The following is a 24,697-nucleotide window of genomic DNA, read 5'->3' on the forward strand; positions in this document are numbered from 1 at the left end:
GGAAGCTGTCAGAAGATGCTTAGATACAAGTTAATCACAGAGGTAAAATGTGTATTATTATAACTGTGTTGGTTATGCAAAACTGGGGAATGGGTAATAAAAAGGTATTATCTATCTTTTAAAACAATAAAAATTCTATTGTCGACTGTCCCTTTAAAAGGAGAAATGGAGGAAGCAAACCATGTCAACTAAAAAAAAAAAAAAGCTGTGCTAAATAAATATACTAAAAACATCTGCAGAGATAGTGATTTTATATTAGAACCACAATAAATGGTTTTGTATTTTTTTTGTTCAAATATGCAGATAGTCTCTTTCTTGTATCATTAGAAAAAAAAAGAAAAACACTGACATAGAAAATACTTTAGATGGTGTCATTAATAAAAATCTGGTGAACGTTCACTATATGATAAATTATGCAAGCTTACACGTTCCTGCTATTCTTTAAAAGATACTCAGGAACCAAATAAACAGTTTAGCCAAAATAATCTAAACTGCGTTATTCATTATATAATTCTGATTATGTGTCACAACTGCACTTCTAGGGCAGGAACGGTACAGGGATAAACTCAAGAACACTACTGTGAGATAACAGACATCACCGAAAAGGTTTTTATTTTTCCCTAAATTATTTCAGTCTTTTCAGCATCGATTTGTTTGTTTTTAATAGACGGTTGGAACTCATACCATGTTTAAAAGTACGAATACGATACAACGGTCTAATTTGTAGTCACACAAGCTCCTGTTAGTTTAGTTAAATGTAAGCACACTGTGCTGTTAAATATATGTAAATCAGTATAATTCACTAGTTTTCAAACCTGCCCTCAAGCCTCCCCAACAGGCCAGGTTTTCAGGATTACCTTGGATGAGAGCAGGTAAAATAACCATATTTACTAATTAGCTGATTATTACACCTGTGCTTCAGTTCAGATATCCTCAAAATGTGGCTTTTAGGGAGGCCCGAGGACTGGTTTGAGAACAAGTGGACCATCCTACCAAATGTAATATGTAAATCTATCTAACTGGACCATCCTACCAAATGTAAATATCAATCAAACTATAAAAAATTCTGAAAATAAAAAAACGTGATTTGAACCTGAGGCAGAAAAAAAAAAAACCCAACAACATTTTAAAGTTTATTTATACTAATTTAACTTTACTCTGAATGTGTGTTTATATAGGAGGGTTTAACCACGCCCATTTACACTGAAGTGAAGCAATAAACAGTCCTGAGAGAGATGGGCCAGTTGAAAACCAGATATTGGAAATAACATAAATTGCATAGATTGGAGGCATCAGTCTCTAAACTTAACAAGCTCTATATACAGTTTACAACAATATAGACTGGCCTGCATTAGCTATGCAAATATATAAGAGGGGGAAAAACAAATTAAAGTCCATTGTTAACACAAATAAGTTACAATAAACTGCTTACAGGTCACCTTAATTAAAAGGCAGATTCAGTACAGATACTGTACAGTAAAAATAAACAAGCAGAAAGAAATTTAAGATCCGTGTTCTGAAAAATTAAGGCGCATTCTGCTTATATTGAGCTGTGAAATTAAATATATAGAGAACCATCTGCAGGACCTACATATCCAACAATAATTAAGAAAACATCTATCAGGGTCCAGATTCCTAGTCCACCAAAACTAAAGAGCTTTCCAAGTCCTTCTCGCCACTGTCCCAGATAAAATCGATCAGCTCCAAATCCACCAAGTGTAATGCTAAAAAAAAAAAAAAAAACAAACACAAAAATTACATTTTAAAGGAATATTTAAGAAAATCCAACAATGCAAATTTGATGAGACATTTTAACATACATTTCACACAGAGTACATTCATGTTCAGCATTTTCTAAATATTAAAATCACGGCATCAATGCTGAAACACTTTCATGCGCAGGTTTTGCATCAGATACAATATGTTTAAGTTTGATTACACAGAGCTGCACACCTCCAGGTAAGACATTTTACAACAGAGCAAGTAAAATGCTTCCCTATTTCATTACCTTAACGCCAGGGCAGTTGACCATTTGTAGCCTCCTGTCCAATTACAGAACAGCATCTTTGGAAACTCCCGTTTACCTAGTGGGGGGAAATAAAAAAAATAAAGAAGAAAAAAAAAAAATGTTATACTGTATACAGAACACACAACTAACTGCCACTCAATCACATAAAAGTAGGTGCAAATATTAAAATGATGGATTAGTTGCAGCTATTGCTAAAAGATAAGCCGAAGTGCTTCTTCACAGCCTCTCCATTATCTAGTCTTTCATACCAGCTTTTCATAAAACATCTTATAATTACATTGGTGAAGGTTTTGTTTAACCTAAAAACCCATGTCCTGGGGTTACTTAAAGGGACAGTGTACTGTAAAACTGGATTCCCCTTAAAATCTACAATGACTTGTTATTCCAGCTGTACAGTATACAATTAATGGAAACTTGTTCTTTTATGTTTATTTTTTTAATATGAACTAGCTGTTTTTTTTATCTTTGAAACCACAACCCATTAAAATGGGTTGAGTTTGCAGGTATATTAATTCTTCTTCTGCCATTATCACTCTTAATACACACACAAAGCATCTCAATCTTATCTAAGTTTGTATACTTAGAAAGATCAATTGATAATTAAACATTTGAGCACTTATCTCTATGACCCCCCCCCACCGGGAGTGTAATTAATTCTCCTGGTGTAAATCAATTTAAAGTGAAAAACAACATAGCGTTTTTTAAAAACACTAGGGTTGACTGTTGAAACAAATAAAGGGCACTTTCATTCATGAAGTATAAGATACTTCATGTAGAAAGTGCCTTTATTCGTTTTAACCGTTCTTAGTTGCTACAGCAGCCCACAGCAAAAAAATATTTTGCTAAGAGGTGATGTTTTCACCTCTTAGCCAATAGCCATGCGGTAAATCCGGCTTCCATGGGCGCCAAACTGGATTTACCACACGGCTATTGGCTAAGAGGTGAAACCGATTTTTGGCCGTGGGCTGCTGCAGCAGCTAAGAACGGGGAACGGTTGAAACGAATAAAGGCACTTTCTGCATGAAGGATCTTATACTTCATGAATGAAAGTTCCCTTTGTTTGTTTCAACAGTCAACCCTCGCGTAAAACCCCCCCCAAAAAACGCTATGGTTGACTTTCACTTTAATATACTCCAGTATTTAAAATAGATCATTGGTAACACATTAACAAGGAGATAATTTTACAGTACACTGTCACTTTAAACAGAAAGAAAGATTAACTTTCAGGTGATCCAGTTTAATTAAAGTTTCACAGTAACTAGCTGGTCCCTAAAATTGTGCAGATACATATAATAATTTATAGTAAGCTTACAGTACAGTAAAGGGGCCAAAAAACTTAAAAATATTTCTTGCCAGAAAAAAAAAAAAAGTTAGGTTTAAGCCGTTTATCTTTTTTAAACTAATTGGAAGTACAACTGGGCTGCTCTGTGGCTCATAAGCAGATTTCACATCACTTTTGTGCACAGTGACATGGCTCAGGTGCATAAAAAAAATAACAAAAGTTTTTTTGTGTTTCTCAATAAAGTAACATCTATTTTTATTTATTTTTTTAGTTTTCTAAATCACTGCAAATCATATATTGAAACAACTTATTTTAGACGCAACAAACAAAAAATACATTTGTGTCCCTTTAAAAGAATACCCCTTATTTAAAGAACTGTCTATATATAAAATGAAATATTGTGAATGATGTTACAAAAGTTAAACATATTATTTACCTAGGCAGTGTACATGATCCAGCACCTTGCAGGTAGCATTGTAACGCTGTCTGGGGCAGGACACAGTCATGCAGTTGGTTGATTTAGAGCACACATATTCTGAAGGAGGAAGCTGCCAGCAAAACTGGCAGGTTATGTTGAGGGTGAAATTCTCCTGTAGTTGATTATATTGATCCTGTATTTAAAAGTAAACATGGTTAGCGAAAAAAAATGCATTTTTAATAGTAACAAAAAAAAAAAATTCTATAGGGAAATAAATGAATGCAGTCATTTATCTGAAAAACTAAAAAAAAAAAAAAGTACTAAAAACCCATCTGTTGGCGCTCTACAAATAACTAATAATTAAGAAATTTAAAGAAAACTATAACAGGAAAAGCCTAACAGCAACAAACGTTAGCCCAGCAGATCTCAAACTTCACAGAACTGCAGTTTACGAAGTGTTTGTGAAATCTGTGTGACATAATTAAATATCTTCAAATACCTGTAACATCTCAGCTATAGTACAAAAATCAGTAAGAAAACAAAGGTAAATTACAGGTATGTTAAACAGTAAATACATGATGTATTCAAAGCAAAGAGCATGTCATTTTTTCAAATATAATGGCCATTTAATTTGTATATAAATAGTAGCAGCACAAAAAATTATAGTAAAAAAGTTCTGCATGATACTAACACTCATTACGATAGGTGGATTGTTGATAAATTACCTGACTAGGACTGCATTTTAAATTATTACTTACAAAACACAAAACACCTGCTTTGGCCATGCAGTCAAACGTAATTGGTTTCCCATAAATACACGAGTAGTTATGATTGCAAGTGATGCAGTCCGAAGGTAATCTGCTGCACAGTCCGTTGCTTGGACACTTCGCCAAATATTCAGGTGTTTCAGTAGTTTCTTCAATAAGAAATAGTTACAATTTATATTGTTATACATACATTGTGTCACATTCATTTTAGTTATAAATCACATTCACATTCTCCTTTGCACCATTTTCTTTTTATTTTAATTTTATTTTTTCTTCTTTTTTTCTTCTATTTCTTCTTCTTGTTTTTTCATGAGTTATACTCATACACAAGATCATTAGACTAAATTATAACACACATACCTAGTTAAAATTACAGTCAAGCTTTAGATGCACTTATCAGCTTATAACTACATGATTATATGTATTATTAAATAAGTACAGTTCACAATATATTAAGCATTTTTCTAGCATAGATTTTTTACTCATAATATTTTTCACTCAAAAGATATAAAGTATATCTAGTTGTCCATAGTCACACTAGTTTATTTAACACAACGATATAGAGAAAGATATTATTTGTTTTTTCACATATTCCATTACTTTCTCACATTATTCCCTAAGAGGATTTATAACTGTATCATCATATGGATTTGATATGGGAATTTATATGTAAAATGGAAAGATCAGAGTTTACATTTTTAATTTTTTTTAATATTTTTTGCAGCCGTTTTTTCTTTAAATTATATATAAATCAATCAAAGTTTTAATACATCGTTGTACACCAAATTAAATAAAATATAATTTAGGGTTTCAAAGGTTCCAAAGGGGATATAAATACTTATTTGCATGCCATCGATCTTAATTTTAGTGCCTGCCCCCAATTGGGACATACCTTGAAATTCACGGATAATACATTTTGTGTTTAGGACCAACAATAGTTGTAAATATCATTGTCTTTATATTTGTTATATAAAATGAAGAACATGTACTGTTCACTCTGTTTCATTTTTTTACAGATATCTATTTAGTTTAAATATTTTTACGGACTTTCAATTGTCAAAGACACTCCCCATACAACAACGGACCAATCAGTAATCATTCAACTCGAAACCATAGACGATCATGCCTTCGCTATACAGCTTCATTCGGATTGGTCACCACAACCATGTGACTGCACACCCGGACTAATCAAGAACAACTACGATAACTCCGATACGTCATCAGCTCTTCACTGCATGGTCTAACTAGGATTGGATATACAGATCACGTGATGACATATCGGACCTGAAATGGAACTTTATACTGTGAACTACCTGTTTGAGGACTTACAAAACACGCTTTTTTGATTGGTTAACGTAATGAATCTGAAACCTGATTGGTTAAAAATCGTATTGATGCTGAACAAAAAAACAAAAACAAAAAAACAAAACAAAACAAAACAAAAATCGCCAAATTTATCTTTCATAATTTATCTTTTAAAAGCTTTTTCTATTAGACATTATTTTGATTTGAAAGTTAGTTCACCACCAATGCATTATTATTGTTTTTATTTAAGGCACATTGTAAATCCAACTTCCTGTTCAGAACAGGAAATTTGATAATCAGTACACCTGTATATAAACCAGCTTTTGGATACAGCAGACATACTCAGTCATTTGTTTTTACTATTTTTATTCTTGTTTTTAATCTTGCTCTTGACAAAGACGTTTTAACGTTGAAACGCGTTGAGCTAATAAAAATCAGAATTTATGTTTACCTGATAAATTACTTTCTCCAACGGTGTGTCCGGTCCACGGCGTCATCCTTACTTGTGGGATATTCTCTTCCCCAACAGGAAATGGCAAAGAGCCCAGCAAAGCTGGTCACATGATCCCTCCTAGGCTCCGCCTTCCCCAGTCATTCGACCGACGTAAAGGAGGAATATTTGCATAGGAGAAATCATATGATACCGTGGTGACTGTAGTTAGAGAAAATAAATCATCAGACCTGATTAAAAAACCAGGGCGGGCCGTGGACCGGACACACCGTTGGAGAAAGTAATTTATCAGGTAAACATAAATTCTGTTTTCTCCAACATAGGTGTGTCCGGTCCACGGCGTCATCCTTACTTGTGGGAACCAATACCAAAGCTTTAGGACACGGATGATGGGAGGGAGCAAATCAGGTCACCTAGATGGAAGTCACCACGGTTTGCAAAACCTTTCTCCCAAAAATAGCCTCAGAAGAAGCAAAAGTATCAAATTTGTAAAATTTGGTAAAAGTGTGCAGTGAAGACCAAGTCGCTGCCTTACATATCTGATCAACAGAAGACTCGTTCTTGAAGGCCCATGTGGAAGCCACAGCCCTAGTGGAATGAGCTGTGATTCTTTCAGGAGGCTGCCGTCCGGCAGTCTCATAAGCCAATCTGATGATGCTTTTAAGCCAAAAAGAGAGAGAGGTAGAAGTTGCTTTTTGACCTCTCCTTTTACCAGAATAAACAACAAACAAGGAAGATGTTTGTCTGAAATCCTTTGTAGCCTCTAAATAGAATTTTAGAGCACGAACTACATCCAAATTGTGCAACAAACGTTCCTTCTTTGAAACTGGATTCGGACACAAAGAAGGCACAACTATCTCCTGGTTAATATTTTTGTTAGAAACAACTTTCGGAAGAAAACCAGGTTTAGTACGCAAAACCACCTTATCTGCATGGAACACCAGATAAGGAGGAGAACACTGCAGAGCAGATAATTCTGAAACTCTTCTAGCAGAAGAAATTGCAACCAAAAACAAAACTTTCCAAGATAATAACTTAATATCTACGGAATGTAAGGGTTCAAACGGAACCCCTTGAAGAACTGAAAGAACTAAATTGAGACTCCAAGGAGGAGTCAAAGGTTTGTAAACAGGCTTGATTCTAACCAGAGCCTGAACAAAAGCCTGAACATCTGGCACAACCGCCAGCTTCTTGTGAAGTAAAACAGATAAAGCAGAAATCTGTCCCTTCAAAGAACTTGCAGATAATCCTTTCTCCAAACCCTCTTGTAGAAAGGATAGAATCTTAGGAATTTTTACCCTGTTCCATGGGAATCCTTTCGATTCGCACCAACAGATATATTTCTTCCATACTTTCTGGTAAATTTTTCTAGTTACAGGCTTTCTAGCCTGAATAAGAGTATCAATGACAGAATCTGAGAACCCACGCTTTGATAAAATCAAGCGTTCAATCTCCAAGCAGTCAGTTGGAGTGAGGCCAGATTCGGATGTTCGAACGGACCTTGAACAAGAAGGTCCCGTCTCAAAGGTAGCTTCCATGGTGGAGCCGATGACATATTCACCAGGTCTGCATACCAAGTTCTGCGTGGCCACGCAGGAGCTATCAAGATCACCGAAGCCCTCTCCTGATTGATCCTGGCTACCAGCCTGGGAATGAGAGGAAACGGTGGGAACACATAAGCTAGGTTGAAGGTCCAGGGCGCTACTAGTGCATCTACTAGAGTCGCCTTGGGATCCCTGGATCTGGACCCGTAGCAAGGAACCTTGAAGTTCTGACGAGACGCCATCAGATCCATGTCTGGAATGCCCCATAATTGAGTTATTTGGGCAAAGATTTCCGGATGGAGTTCCCACTCCCCCGGATGAAATGTCTGACGACTCAGAAAATCCGCTTCCCAATTTTCCACTCCTGGGATGTGGATTGCAGACAAGTGGCAGGAGTGAATCTCCGCCCATTGAATTACTTTGGTCACTTCTTCCATCGCCAGGGAACTCCTTGTTCCCTCCTGATGGTTGATATATGCAACAGTCGTCATGTTGTCTGATTGAAACCTTATGAATTTGGCCTTTGCTAGTTGAGGCCAAGCCTTGAGAGCATTGAATATCGCTCTCAGTTCCAGAATGTTTATCGGGAGAAGAGATTCTTCCCGAGACCATAGACCCTGAGCTTTCAGGTGTTTCCAGACCGCGCCCCAGCCCGCCAGACTGGCGTCGGTCGTTACAATGACCCACTCTGGTCTTCTGAAGCTCATCCCTTGGGACAGGTTGTCCAGGGTCAGCCACCAACGGAGTGAATCTCTGGTCCTCTGATCTACTTGGATCGTCGGGGACAAATCTGTATAATCCCCATTCCACTGTCTGAGCATGCACAGTTGTAATGGTCTTAGATGAATTCGCGCAAAAGGAACTATGTCCATTGCCGCAACCATCAAACCTATTACTTCCATGCTCTGCGCTATGGAAGGAAGAACAGAATGAAGTACTTGACAAGAGCTTAGAAGTTTTGATTTTCTGGCTTCTGTCAGAAAAATCTTCATTTCTAAGGAGTCTATTATTGTTCCCAAGAAGGGAACTCTTGTTGACGGGAATAGAGAACTTTTTTCTACGTTCACTTTCCACCCGTGAGATCTGAGAAAGGCTAGGACAATGTCCGTATGAGCCTTTGCTTGTGGCAGAGACGACGCTTGAATCAGTATGTCGTCCAAGTAGGGTATTACTGCAATGCCCCTTGGCCTTAGCACCGCTAGAAGGGACCCTAGTACCTTTGTGAAAATTCTTGGGAGCAGTGGCTAATCCGAATGGAAGTGCCACAAACTGGTAATGCTTGTCCAGAAAGGCGAATCTTAGGAACCGATGATGTTCCTTGTGGATAGGAATATGTAGATACGCATCCTTTAAATCCACCGTGGTCATGAATTGACCTTCCTGGATGGTAGGAAGAATTGTCCGAATGGTTTCCATTTTGAACGATGGAACCTTGAGAAATTTGTTTAGGATCTTGAGATCCAAAATTGGCCTGAATGTTCCCTCTTTTTTGGGAACTATGAACAGATTGGAGTAAAACCCCATCCCTTGTTCTCCTAATGGAACAGGATGAATCACTCCCATTTTTAACAGGTCTTCTACACAATGTAAGAATGCCTGTCTTTTTATTTGGTCTGAAGACAATTGAGACCTGTGGAACCTTCCCCTTGGGGGTAGTTCCTTGAATTCCAGGAGATAACCTTGAGAAACTATTTCTAGCGCCCAAGGATCCTGAACATCTCTTGCCCAAGCCTGAGCGAAGAGAGAGAGTCTGCCCCCCACCAGATCCGGTCCCGGATCGGGGGCCAGCATCTCATGCTGTCTTGGTAGCGGGCTTCTTGGCCTGCTTACCTTTGTTCCAGCCTTGCATCGGTCTCCAGGCTGGCTTGGTTTGAGAAGAATTACCCTCTTGCTTAGAGGATGTAGAATTTGAGGCTGGTCCGTTTCTGCGAAAGGGACGAAAATTTGTTTTATTTTTAGCCTTAAAAGACCTATCCTGAGGAAGGGCGTGGCCCTTTCCCCCAGTGATGTCTGAAATAATCTCTTTCAAGTCAGGGCCAAACAGCGTTTTCCCCTTGAAAGGGATGTTAAGCAATCTGTTCTTGGAGGACACATCCGCTGACCAAGACTTCAGCCAAAGCGCTCTGCGCGCCACAATAGCAAAACCTGAATTTTTCGCCGCTAATCTAGCTAATTGCAAAGTGGCGTCTAAGGTAAAAGAGTTAGCCAACTTAAGTGCTTGAACTCTGTCCATAACCTCCTCATAAGAAGATGCTTTATTGAGCGACTTTTCTAGTTCCTCGAACCAGAAACACGCTGCTGTAGTGACAGGAACAATGCATGAAATTGGTTGTAGAAGGTAACCTTGCTGAACAAACATCTTTTTAAGCAAACCCTCTAATTTTTTATCCATAGGATCTTTGAAAGCACAACTATCTTCTATAGGGATAGTGGTGCGTTTGTTTAGAGTAGAAACCGCCCCCTCGACCTTGGGGACTGACTGCCATAAGTCCTTCCTGGGGTCGACCATAGGAAATAATTTCTTAAATATAGGGGGAGGGACAAAAGGTATGCCGGGCCTTTCCCATTCTTTATTTACAATGTCCGCCACCCGCTTGGGTATAGGAAAAGCTTCGGGGGGCACCGGGACCTCTAGGAACCTGTCCATCTTACATAATTTCTCTGGAATGACCAAATTGTCACAATCATCCAGAGTAGATAACACCTCCTTAAGCAGAGCGCGGAGATGTTCCAATTTAAATTTGAATGTAATAACGTCAGGTTCAGCTTGTTGAGAAATTTTTCCTGAATCTGAAATTTCTCCCTCAGACAAAACCTCCCTAGCCCCTTCAGACTGGTGTAAGGGCATGTCAGAACCATTATCATCAGCGTCCTCATGCTCTTCAGTATCTAAAACAGAGCAGTCGCGCTTTCGCTGATAAGTGGGCATTTTGGCTAAAATGTTTTTAATAGAATTATCCATTACAGCCGTTAATTGTTGCATAGTAAGGAGGATTGGCGCACTAGATGCACTAGGGACCTCCTGAGTGGGCAAGACTGGTGTAGACATAGAAGGAGATGATGCAGTACCATGCTTACTCCCCTCACTTAAGGAATCATTTTGGGCAACATTATCAGTGGCATCATTGTCCCTACTTTGTTTGTCACATTCATCACATATATTTAAAATATTTAAATGGAGAGGAACCTTGGCTTCCGAACATACAGAACATCGTCTGATAGTTCAGACATGTTAATAGGCATAAACTTGATAACAAAGCACAAAAAACGTTTTAAAATAAAACCGTTACTGTCTCTTTAAATTTTAAACTGAACACACTTTTTTACTGAATATACGCAAAAGTATGAAGGAATTGTTCAAAATTCACCAAAATTTCACCACAGTGTCATAAAGCTTTAACTCTTAAAATAACGGAACCGGAGCCGTTTTTACATTTAACCCCTATACAGTCCCTGGTATCTGCTTTGCTGAGACCCAACCAAGCCCAGAGGGGAATACGATACCAAATGACGCCTTCAATAAGCTTTTTCAGTGGATCTGAGCTCCTCACACATGCATCTGCATGCCTTGCTTCTCAAAAACAACTGCGCATTAGTGGCGCGAAAATGAGGCTCTGCCTATGACTAGAAAAGGCCCCCAGTGAAAAAGGTGTCCAATACAGTGCCTGCCGTTTTTTTAACAGAATTCCCAAGATTAAAATAACTCTCCAAAGTTATAAACCATTAAATATGCTTATAAAGTAATCGTTTTGGCCCAGAAAAATGTCTACCAGTCTTTAAAGCCCTTGTGAAGCCCTTTATTCTTATATAGAAAATTCAGAAAATGGCTTACCGGATCCCATAGGGAAAATGACAGCTTCCAGCATTACCAAGTCTTGTTAGAAATGTGTCATACCTCAAGCAGCCAAAGTCTGCTCACTGTTTCCCCCAACTGAAGTTAATTCCTCTCAACAGTCCTGTGTGGAAACAGCCATCGATTTTAGTAACGGTTGCTAAAATCATTTTCCTCTTACAAACAGAAATCTTCATCTCTTTTCTGTTTCAGAGTAAATAGTACATACCAGCACTATTTTAAAATAACAAACTCTTGATTGAAGAATAAAAACTACATTTAAACACCAAAAAACTCTGAGCCATCTCCGTGGAGATGTTGCCTGTGCAACGGCAAAGAGAATGACTGGGGAAGGCGGAGCCTAGGAGGGATCATGTGACCAGCTTTGCTGGGCTCTTTCCCATCTCCTGTTGGGGAAGAGAATATCCCACAAGTAAGGATGACGCCGTGGACCGGACACACCTATGTTGGAGAAATACATCTTTTCACCAAAATTGGAAGACTGTTGATATGCTGCTTTGCTGTACCAAGCCGGATCCTCCGTTATATGGAGTAAGTTACTACTTTGTTTTCCTTTGCACATTGGATTTTTTGTCATTTGAGTCTCCATTTATCCACAACCAAGCAGCAGGCATTATATGGAAACACCATACCCCAACAAGGAGATGTACGATTTTGAAGCTGAACTATCGCAGCATATGGAGTGAGTATACTGCACCCATATTTATTTGGTTCCTACATACACTTCAAGCCCTGTTTTCTCTTCATTATTAGAGAACAATCATTCTGCAGACCAGCGCCATCTACTTTTCCACTATCAAATTATCTACACAGTCCTAGAGGAGAGACTGTAAGAAGGCTGCGGTCTATTCTAAAAGGAGAGTATCAGTTCTTGGTTTTCTATTTTCTAGTGTTGTTTACATCTAAACACATTTGTATTCTTTTTTGCTTGTATTTTGTAAAAAAAAAAAAAAAAAAAAAAAAAAAAAAATTTATATATATATATATATATATATATATATATATATATATATATATATATATATATATATATATATATATATATATATATATATATATATATATATATATATATATATATATATATATATATATATATCTCTCAACAACAATAATTCTAGACCAGAGTAAAAATATATACTCCCCCCCAACAGAGTCTTATTTCACTGCATGTTTAAAAACTAAAATGGTACAACCCAATATTCTCTTATACAAGTTTTCAAATTTGAAGCCATCTCAATCCATTAGAAAATGTTTTATTATTTTTGGCAGTACTTTGTCCCATGTTAGTTTGTTTGTTGGATAAGTATCACCGAAACCTCTCACAAAAGCGTAGTCTAGTCTTTTTAGAATAGCCTTTTCACACATTTTTTTAAAGATCATTTTTTAAACTTCCCGAATACTAGACTATCCCTTTAACTACACGAGTGATGAATGGTAGAGACTGGACTACAGTTGGTAAAAATGTCGTAAATAAGCTTAGTTGAGACCTATCATTTTGAAAGGCACATTCTAAAAATATTGGAATATGATTTTGACTTTTTTGAGAAGGGTACTAATTAGGGCTGCACGATTAACCGCACATGCGGTTTTAAACCGTGATTAATCGCTGTGGTTTAAATACCGCAAGAGTACGCAATTTTCATGAGAAAAAAAAATCATTCTTTAAATCTTCATGAAAACGGAGGCAGAAAGGGAGGATGAGAGGCGGACCAGGGTGCGGCCATGGGCGGACCTGAGAATGCCTGCAAAATGGCCATTTTTGCAGAGAATTCTGAGTGTGTGGCAGCAACTGGCTTTCATCCTGATCTGCAGTCATCTGGGAGTAGTGTGGTGGTGGTCAAGCGTTGGTACAGCTCAAAGTTGTGAGCAATAAAGTGAGTATTAATAAAAATAAAAAACTTTTAAAGTGCACTTTTTTTAATGTGATGCATGTGAAATTGTGAATGTAAACATTGAGATTTAGATTATAATATAAATATAATAATAATATATTTTACTACTACAGAACAGTCTCTAGCTCTACTCCATCATCAGAATATATAAAGGATGATAATAATATAGATAATGAGATAGTTACTTTTTAATAGAATTACTGATTTAGATTCCGAGAAGATAGATCATCAATCTCCTAAACAGTAAACAGTGGTGCAGTCAGTGAGTGCACATATTTTTGTTTTTTAGAATATTTTTCCTCTAATTTTAAATAGTTAATTTTATATTTACATTACCATTACCCTTATTATACCAGTTTGCAGTCCAGTAGTGTACCATAACACAAATCATTTTTAAATAAATAATCAAAAAAGATCTATTATATTAGTTTATGTTCCACTTCCCAAATAAGTTATATTGGTTTAATAATGTTTATTTATTGATGGATGCATTGCTGCAGCAAGTGTAAATAAAGTAATTTTTTTTTTTTATTATTTAAAAAATAAAATTCAATTTCTAATATTTTTTTATTGTAGCTCAGCCTCTGCAATTAATGCAAGTCAGATTTTTTTTTTTATGATTGATGCTAGGCTATTGCTGCAACAATATAAAATCATTAATGGTTAATGCATTTTGGTGAGCAAAAATATCAAAATTAGCATGATGCTTAAAGGGCCACTGTAAGTAAATATTTTCTATGCCTGTTACTAACTAACTACCCCAAATACGCTTTTTATCAATAGCATTTCATTAACAGATCTCTACCGTATATCAGAAATCTTGTCTGCAAATTTAATTGTTTTCCAAACCCACTCGGTGGGTATCCTTTGCTCTGTACCAATCCGTTTACAATACCTAGGTTTCAAAATGGCGCTTTAAACACAAAGTTATTGGTTTAAGTATTTTGAACATGCAGTGCTGAAAATAGTGGGCAGGATAACGTGACATCATCTGTGAATAAAAGATATAACTTTTAGAACGTTATGAAACTTCGTTTTGGAGAAAATATAGGTCAGTAGGTTTTAATTAATGTTTATTAAACTTTAATATGTTAGTTGTTTAGCATAAAAATTATAACAGAAAGTAATCCTTTAAATGTGCAAGCAATGCATTCATTGTGTCAAGTCTGCAATGCCCTATTAACTGTCCATGTGCATTGTGCAGCCACAAAATAGCAGTCCTAAGTACGCCTAACCAATTGTGTTTAAGAAGGAAAAAAAATAGCTAAGCCAATAAAATATAAGTCAATTTAATTTCAAATGTCGCTTTGGATGCCATGCTCTATTGCTCTTGAACACAAAACAAATTAATTAAATGTAGAAAAAAAAAAAGTGTTTTTTTTACTTTTTATGTCCCTCCCAGTCCATTACTGTTTCTGACTGTGTTGTTGACAACAATGAACAAACACAACACAGTCAGAAACAGTAAATGGACATCAAATAAAAAAAAAAAAAAAAAACTTTTTTTTTATACATTTAACATTTTCATTCATTTATTTTGGCTTTCCAAAAAGTAGAACTTGTCTCCCTCCCACCACCACCACCACATTATTCTAAAATAATTTATATTAATTGTTCAACCAACAGCAAATAATGCCTGACAGTGCCTGTGTGTCATCTACTCAAGTTCACCAAAGTCAGCCAACAGCTGTGGTTCCAGATTGCATCCTGTTTCTTCTTCTACAACAGCAAGGTCATCCACATCCTAGTGCAGCCTGTTTCTTTTTCTACAACAGCAAAGTCATCCTGCAGGTGCACTGCAACTCTGACATCCACTGTCTTCTGCAACAGCAAGGTCAGCCATTCAGCCAGTGTTTTCTACAACAGAAAGGTCAGTCATCCAAAGCCAGTTTTTTCTACAACTGCAAGGTCAGTCTCCTCCAGTGAAAGCCAGTGTTGCCTCAGTCTAAATAAACATAAATATGAGCAACCGCATTGTTGTCGTCTTTAAAGTTTATATTTAAATAATTTCAAGTGTATAAGCCAGTGGTCTCTTGTCTCTTCTCAATCAAGGTGACTGCATCATCATTAAGTTAAGCAAGCCCATCGTTGTCTTCTTTATATTCTAGATCTAGAGTCTAGACCAAGTACAAGCCTGTGATCTCTCGTCTCTAGTCTCAATCCAGGTGATGTCACTGCATCATCAAGTCCATTGTTGTATTCTTTATTTATATTCAAGTGCAGCTAGCCGGTGTTCTCTTCAATCAAGGTGACTGCATCATCAGATTGTTGTCTATTCAAGTGCAACAAGCCACTGTGTTCTCTACTTCTCTTCAAATCAAGGTGCCTGCATCATAGCACTATCAGCCTATTTTTTTCTTCTTTAAAGTGAAGCAAGCCTGTGTTCTCTCTTCAATCAAGGTGACTGCTTAATCAAGCCCAATAGCCCATCATTGTCTTATTTATATTGAAGTGCAGCTAGCCTGTGTTCTCTCTTCAATCAAGGTGACTGCTTAATCAAGCAAGCCCATTGTTGTCTTCTTTATATTCAAGTGCAGAAAGCCAGTGTTCTCTACTTCTCTTCAATCAAGGTGACTGCATCATAGCACTAAGAATCAGCCTATTTTTTTCTTCTTTAAAGTGCAGCAAGGCTGTGTTCGCTCTTCAATCAAGGTGCACTGACTGCTTAATCAAGCCCATCGTTGTCTTCTTTCTATTCAAGTGCAGCTAGCCTGTTTTCTCTTCAATCAAGGTGACTGCATCATCAATCCCATTGTTGTCTTTCTATTCAAGTGCAGCAAGCCACTGTGTTCTCTACTTCTCTTCAATCAAGGTGCCTGCATCATAGCACTATCAGCCTATTTTTTTCTTCTTTAAAGTGCAGCAAGCCTGTGTTCTCTCTTCAATCAAGGTGACTGCATCATATAGCACATTGTTGTGATCTCTTTATATTCAAGACTTTCAAGTGCCTGAGGTCTCTTGTCTTAATTGCAACAGAAGCATATCATCCATTCTTTAATTATTAATCAAAATAAATTGTGTGATTCTAATAAAAAATCTTTAAGAAGCTTTTTTAAGACCGTTTCCGCTGCGTCATCTCTGCAACTTGAAGAAGCTATACTAGCATCATCAGAGCTACGCTAACTGCATTATCAAGGCCATTCAATAGTTCTCTGTCTTTGTATTAAAGTGCAAGACTGGTCTAGTCTATTTGTGCCACGGTTGCCAGTGACACCTGATCCTACTGATATTGGCAGTGTGTGCGGTAGTATAATCTCCTCATATTTTTTGTGCCAGCTGGTATTGGATGGGTGGTACATAAAATTTAAGATGAATTCTGAAGAGCTGTCCGTGTCCAACAATAACGACGATGATGATGAAAATGATGTTGATGTTGCTACAGAATTGTTGGTGCCAAAGAAAAATTCAACATCAGTTGTTTGGGAATATTTTGAATTCAGAAAAGAGGATGAGAAACAGAACCAAGTAATCTGCAAAACTTGTGGAACGAGTGTTACAGCAAAACGAAGTAACACATCAAACCTGTTCCAGCACCTTAAACAGCGGCATAAGGACATTTTTGAACGATGTATGGCAAAAAAAAAAAAAACCTGGTAGAGAAAAGACAACACAAACAAGCTGTGAATCTAAAGTTGAGCAGCAGCAATCAATCATAAAGGCATTTGCAAACACAGCACCATATGGGAAGAAAAGGCATAGAGAAATAACCAACGCTATTGCATATTATATATGCAAAGACATGGTGCCTGCATAAACAGTTAGTAAAGAAGGCTTCAAAAGAATGATACACACACTCGACAAGAGATACCAAATGCCATCTCGCAATTACTTCTCAGTAGTTGCAATCCCAGAAAGGTATGCAAAGCTATAGTTGAATCCGAGATAAATCAATTGAAATAATATGCAACAACAGATATGTGGTCAAGCCAAACAATGGAGCCATATACGAGTTTAACCGTGCACTTCATCAATGATGATTTTGAGTTCAAAAGTCTATGTTTGCAAACATCATACTTTCCTTCTGACTACACTGGAGAGAATGTAGTACAAGGTTTGAGAGAAGCTTTGGCCTTATGGGGACTCTGAGGATCAACAAGTATCAATCACCACAGACAATGGCACAAACATCGTTAAGGCTGTTGCTCTGAATAAATGGAGAAGACTACAGTGTTTTGGGCACAGGTTGCATCTTGCAATTGAAAATGCAGTGAAAGATGAGCCTCGCATTTCTAGAGCCACAGGCTTATGCAAGAAAATTGTTTGCCATTTCTCATACAGCTGGAAAAGAAGGTGGCATTAACTCAAGCCCAGGAAGAAATTCAAATGCCAAAGCATTCACTTATAACAGAGTGCCCAACAAGGTGGAGCTCAAGACAAAAGATGATAGAGAGTTTTAGAGCAACAGAGAGCATTGACTCAGGTTCTCTCTGCAGACAGAAAAAACAGACATCTGGTTCCACAATGGCAGGACACTGATGTTCTTGAATCTGTGAGTAAGGCCCTGGGGCAAGTTCAAGATTTTACTGATGCCCTTTCTGGAGAAAACTTCATCAGTGTATCATATGTTAAATCAGTTCTGCATCTATTAAACACAAAGATACTGGCTCTGGAGTAAGATGATTCTGACCTTAGCAAAACACTGAAATCCAAAATTCTTGAATATATGAATAGAAATTATGAAGATACTCAAGATCTGCTAGATATGGCATCATTCCTTGATCTACGATTCAAGACAACCTACATAAATGCGGATAAAATTACAAGCATCAAGGCCAGGGTGATGTCTGATATGGCATTGTGTCTGAGCACGAGCAGCAAGTTGTGCAGAAGGCAAGTCAAGCAATCAGCAGTCCACCATGCAAAGTTATAGATGTAGAAGAAGAAACAGTGCAAGCACCTGCAGCAGATGGTCCTCCTCCTGCAAAGAAATCAAGAAAGTCTTTAGGAAGTTTTCTTCAAGACCGAGTCCGCTGCGCCATCTCTGCAACTTGAAGAAGCCATAGCATCAGAGCTGAACAGCTACCTGCTTTCTCCCTCCATTGATAGTGAGAAAAATCCTCTGCAATGGCGGAAACTACATCAGATTAACTTTCCAAAATTGAGCAAGCTAGCACAAAAATATCTTTGTGTTCCTGCAACTCGTTCACCATCAGAAAGGGTGTTTAGCACAGGAGGAAATGTGGTGACCTTTCAACGTTCATGCTTGAAGCCACAAATGGTACATATGTTGTTTTTTTTAGCCAAAAACCTAACCCACTAAAAACACTAGTAATGCTTAAAATAAAAAAAATGGTACTACAGTAGCTGTATTGTCCTAGTCAGATGTTGGTTTTTGTATCCAAAAACCACCTAACCTATCTAAAGTCTAAAAACCATGCAATTTTTAAATGTTATAATATATTTTATTTATGTTATTCTCTTGTTATTATGTATATTACTAAATTATTTACTATTACAAAAAATCATTAGAATTCTTTCATGGGCCCTGCTTTTACAAGCTCTATGTTATAGTTGTACTTAACGTGTCACTCACTATGACAAAAAATAAAATAAAAAATATTATGATGTTGTGAGCTAAAATAGTTATTCACATTTCTCTCCTGTGTGAAAATGCACATGCACTTTGTGCACTGACTGTATTCTGGCTGTATCGATGGCCAATGCCATAACCAGGGCAGGCCAGCTTCCAAATTCCAATGTTTTTCTATTGTATTCTCTGTTTTAATCTTGAATAATGTACTCTTACTGTACTATGCTGCAGTGCTGCTGCTATTAGTTGATGCATGGATGTTAAAAACAGGTTGCAGGATTTACCTTGTTAATGCCACATCCCTCATGTTTTCCTGGATAGTAGTCACTCAGCTAACTAACACATGAAGCAGTGTGCGTTGTACTAAGTACTACCTTATTTTGCAATTAGAAACACAAATCAGTGCTGCACAGTACGCACTTTGCAAGTTTCTCCATCCATGTAGTTGTACACTTCTTCATATGTTACTCATACCACAGATAGACTGACTGGCCAAGAAAAAATGGACAATGTGTTGTGGTAATAATAACTGTCCAGCTAATTTAATTTCAATTTGCTGTTGTGTGTGTTGAGTTTACGCATTTGTAATGTATTATGTATTGTACTCTAACTACCAATGTTCTAAGTGTTCTGTACTACAGCTAGAGCTGTAAAAATGTATGTAATGCATCAGTGTGCATTGTAATAGCTTTACTATACTTAGAATTTAGAAAAAGAACACACATCATGCTGCTGCACACATCACTTTTCAGGTTTCTCCATGCATGCAATGCATACACTGTTTCATATGTTACTCATACCACAGCTAGACTGACTGCCCAGTGCCCAAGAAAACAAAAGACAATGTGGTAAGAACTGGACAGCTATTTTCATTTCAATTAGCTGTGTGTGTGTTGAGTTCAGTTGTTTGTATTATGTATTGTACTAGTTACTCTAACTATAACTGGTGTTCTACTTCTTACTGTGTTCTGTGCTACAGCTATAGCTGTAAAAATTAATGTAATATGAAAGGCTGCAGGATGTCAGCATTGACTTTGTCAATGCCACATTCCCCATGTTTTCATGGACAGTCACTCAGCTAAATGACTAACACATGCAGCAGTGTGCTGCATTGTACTACCTTTACTTAGAAACACAAATCATGCAGCTGGAGCTGGATAGTCCTCAGTCAGCACTTTTCAGGTTTCTTTCTACATGCTGCACACACTGCTTCATATGTTACTCTTACCACAGGTAGACTGACTGCCCAAGAAAACATGGGCAATGTGGTAAGAACTGGCCAGCTAATTTCATTTAAATTAGCTTTGTTTGTATGTGTTGAGTTAACTTGTTATGTACTACTACCTCCTGTGTTCTACTTCTTTGTGGTCTTTTATATAGATCTACTACTACAGAATAGCTGTGACTAGTGTGTGATTGTATATGACAGGCTGCAGGATGTCAGGATTGACCTTGTCAATGCAACATCCCTAATTTTTCCCTGGACAGTAACTCCTAAAATGAATAACACATGCAGCAGTGTGTGCATTCATTGTACTTACTTTACTGCACTTATATTTTTTTATATATACTGTACAGAACTTTACAAGTCATACTGCTGTAAAGACAGCAATTTCAGGTTTCTCCATGCTTACACTGCTTCATATGTTAATCATACCACTGTGTCCACACTGTTAGAATGACTGTCCAATAAAACATGACAATGTTGTGTGAACTTGTATGTCATAAGACCTAATAACTGGCTAGTGGCTACTATTTAATCACATCACAGGCAGCAAATTTTAATGTAACTATTTTTGTTTTGTATTTTTATGCTCAAATAGTGTATTGGACATTGCTAAACATGTACATTAAGATGCTGTAGTGTTAAATAAATTGTTTAATGCTAAATGAAGGCCTTAGTCATTTTTAATAAAATCGCAATTGCGTTTTTTTTTCCAAACTCCAACTTAACAAGAGTGTCTTTTCAATGGTAGAAAATAAAAGGTTATAAATAGCTCATTAGAACACACACTAGTCTGTTTTTTTCATAAACACTTCATATTTCATGAAGAATTAAAATTATATTTAAAAAAATGTAAACTTTAAAAAAAAAAAAAAAAAGGGACAGACATAAAGCTTCAATGTATTTTAATATTGTATAGTTGCACTAACTACAGCTTTAAGGCTGTGACACACTGCAAGCGATGCGGCGCAAAGCAGCTGCTTCGCTCCGCGTCGCATCGCTTCTGAAGTTCAAATATTTCATCTCTGAGCGCTTAGCTACGCGACCTGACGCAGCAGAGTGCTCAGAGATGAAAAGGCAGGACACACTGAGCGCACACAGCTGCATCTACACGCTGCGCGCCGCTCCACTTGCAGTGTGTCACAGCCTTTACTTTAACGGCTCTGAAAAGAACTGAGTGCCGCTGCCAGCAGCCATATTCGGCATTCAATGTAACACGAAAAACACTAATGAACATGTACATGTCTAGCAGTCACCAAACACAAGCCAAGTTTAGCAGTACATTGTGGCTGTAAAGCTGACTTTCCAATATATGCTTAACCCAGGTGTGCCTAAAAGGTAGAATGGGATCTACTAGATCACAAAATACAGATCAGTATATCACAAGATTGTTGATTGATTTCCCTTTTCCTTCTCACAGTAGTAATAGAATGAGCTCAAGTTAAAAGAAATGTACAAATATGGTGCAGAATAAACCAAGTAATTGCCACCAATTAATGAATGTCGATTCAACACAAGCATAAAGTGAATCTTAAAGTAGAAGTACATTTCAAAGTTTTACTCAAAACATTGCATGCTCTTTCATGAATCGTTAAAGTTTAAAATCTGACCATAGTGTCCCTTTAACGTGATATGCTTATGCATAAGGACATCACAATGACAAACGTAAAGGACCAGTAAAACACAGTAGACTTGCATAATCAACATATGCAAGATAACAAGACAATCCAATAGCACTTAGTCTGAACTTCAAATGAGTAGTAGATTTTTTTCTAACAATTTTAAAAGTTCTCTCTATTTCCACTCCCCCTGTACCTTGTGACAGCCATCAGCCAATCACAAATGCATACATGTACCATGTGACAGCCAATCACAAATGCATACACATTTATTTTTGCACATGCTCAGTGGTAGCTGGTGACTCAAAAAAGTGTAAATATAAAAAGACTGTGCACATTTTGTTAATGGAAGTAAATTGGAAAGTTGTTTAAAATTGCACACTCACTCTTAGTCATGAAAGTTTATTTTGACTTGAGCATCCCTTTACCAAAAAAAAAAAAAAAAAAAAAAAAAAAAAAAAAAAAAAAAAAAAAAGTACACACACAATGTAAGGAGTCAACTACAAACTTTTTTTTTTTATTCCAAAACAGGCAGATTAAGTAGAACTTAAAGGAACATGAAACCCAAACATTTTGTTTCATGATTTAGGAAGAACATGCAATTTTAAACAACTTTCCAGTTTACTTCTATTACCAAATTTGCTTAATTCTCTTGGTATGCTTTTTTGAAGAGAAGGAAGCAAATTAAATAGAGGTAAATAGTAAAGTTGTTTAAAATTGTATGTTCTGTCTAAATCATGAATGTCTAATTATGACTTTAATGTCCCTTTAAAGTGAAGGTCAATTTTCATGTGAAAAAAAACTATTAAAAACAGGGGCACTTTCATTCATGAAAATTGACATAGCACCATATTTTAAAAATACTTACCTTGTTCTTCTGAAACGCCGAATCGCCGTTCTGAAACGATGCCCCGTCTGCTTCTTCCTGGTTTACTAACCCAGTAATGACGAAACCGGCTTCCTCCAATAATGGCATTGCCTCAGGCAATGATTACCCCGGGAGGGGGGGGGGGGGGGGGAGCTGTGATTAGAGGATGTCGGAATCGTCATTGCTGATGTATGAAGAAGCTTGCGATGAGCTGGTGAAGTATATTTAAAAAAAAAAAAAAAAAAAAAGCTGAAATGTCAATTTTCATGAATGAAAGTGCCCTTGTTTTAATAGTTTTTTTTTTTTTTAAAAACCCGGGCACTTTCACATGAAAACTGACCTTCACTTTAAGTTACCAATACCATACAAGTCAGGATATTTCCATAATCATGGAACTCACTAATCAAAAACATTTCAACTAGAACTTCAAACATGAAGCACATTTTTTTATTTTTTTTAACAGTGCCATATTATCTAGATTGATGCTGCACTGCATTAGGTTTAAAGTGATGGTAAATCCTAGCGTTTAGGAAACGCTAGGATTTACAATCGTAACAAATAAAGGGGACTTTCATTCATGAAGTATAAAATACTTCATTCTGAAAGCCCCTTTATTTGTTATCAGCGTTTGCTGCGCTGAGCTGCTAAAGACAGCCCACGGCAGAACACAATTTGGCTGAGAGGTGACGTTTCCACCTCTTAGCCAATAGCCGTGCGGGAAATACAGCTTGGCGCCAGGCTTTACCATCACTTTAAGCCAAATAAAATGTCACATTGTGATTATTTATGTGTCTCTAATGCAACGAAGTGAAGCATAATACTAAAGTAAATATTTACCAATGTTTTTGTTTTTTGGAGAAATAGTAGAAGATAGAAGCTGGTCTTTCAGTGTCTGTGCTATTGGCTGGGAATGCTCCAAACTCAAGGAACCTACAAAACAAATTCATTAATACGTTTTTGCTTGATACACACTTAACAGTTAGGCCCATACATTTGATCAACACTACAAGAATATGAAACATTGCATTATTTTCTTGTTTTGGCACTGCTAACCTAGCCCTCGTTGTTCTTTCTTTTATCTTAGCTTTCTGGATATAAATATTATAACGTTATATAGGGTTGACGTGCAAACCAGTAAGTTTAGCATTTCAAAATATAGGAATAGTAAGGTGCGTTTTGAAAAAGCATTTGATTACTGACATTTAACCACAGGGTTCTCAAACAAGACACAGCAAGGGTTAATGTTATGTACTTGGGTATACGGATAATATGATGCATTATACAGCCTTGCCTATGCATAGAACAAGAAGTACTGACGCTGCAGATATCTGTCATATACTGTGGCGAATACACAACTCAACTGTGACACTCACCACGGCCAGAAAACACATACAATTGTGAAACAAACAACACAACTCCACACAAACGCTTCAGCGCTGACAGGGCGTCCATATTGCTCCGGTAGCGGCTAGTTCCCATCTGTCCCACGGACATTCAAATGTCATAGCAGTCACGTGACTACAGTGATCACACGGTACATACAGCTGAGGAAGTAGGAGGGTAGCGGCTAGTTCCCATCCTTCTAAAGAACTTTCTGAGATGACAGCAGTAACCAAATTGTATTTGATAAAGGCAGTGTCCTAAGCTAGCAGAGACCATTCTCTGTTATTGTTACAGTTAGAGTTCCAGCCAACGTTCCTGGCCTGCAGTGATCACATGGTAGAGAGAGTTGAGGAAGCAGTAGGCCGGTTTGACTCAAATTACACTGTTGTGTTTTCCTACTGCAGCTCCATGTTTGGACATAAGTATTTGTTTTAAGTGTTTAAGCTGGCCGTGATAGAAACGCGGACTGGAAAAAGAGTGAGCGAATACTTGTTTTCATTTTTCTATGAAACAAGAAGCTGGGTGCTG

The 24,697-nt window shown here is 37.1% G+C and overlaps 1 protein-coding gene across 1 annotated transcript; it reads right to left on the reverse strand.

Moving 5' to 3' along the window:
- Nucleotides 1-1,120: 1,120 nt before the first annotated feature.
- TM2D3 (TM2 domain containing 3) lies at nucleotides 1,121-24,481 on the reverse strand. The gene is made up of 6 exons (XM_053717548.1): nucleotides 24,160-24,481; nucleotides 23,624-23,716; nucleotides 4,488-4,645; nucleotides 3,748-3,922; nucleotides 2,009-2,084; nucleotides 1,121-1,724 (listed from the first exon to the last, which is right to left on the reverse strand). The coding sequence occupies exons 1-6, from the start codon at nucleotides 24,278-24,280 to the stop codon at nucleotides 1,559-1,561; spliced, it is 789 nt and encodes a 262-aa protein (XP_053573523.1). The 5' UTR covers nucleotides 24,281-24,481; the 3' UTR covers nucleotides 1,121-1,558.
- Nucleotides 24,482-24,697: the final 216 nt, after the last annotated feature.

Source organism: Bombina bombina, chromosome 6 (assembly GCF_027579735.1).
Source record: "Bombina bombina isolate aBomBom1 chromosome 6, aBomBom1.pri, whole genome shotgun sequence".
Classification (NCBI taxonomy): Eukaryota; Metazoa; Chordata; class Amphibia; order Anura; family Bombinatoridae; genus Bombina; species Bombina bombina.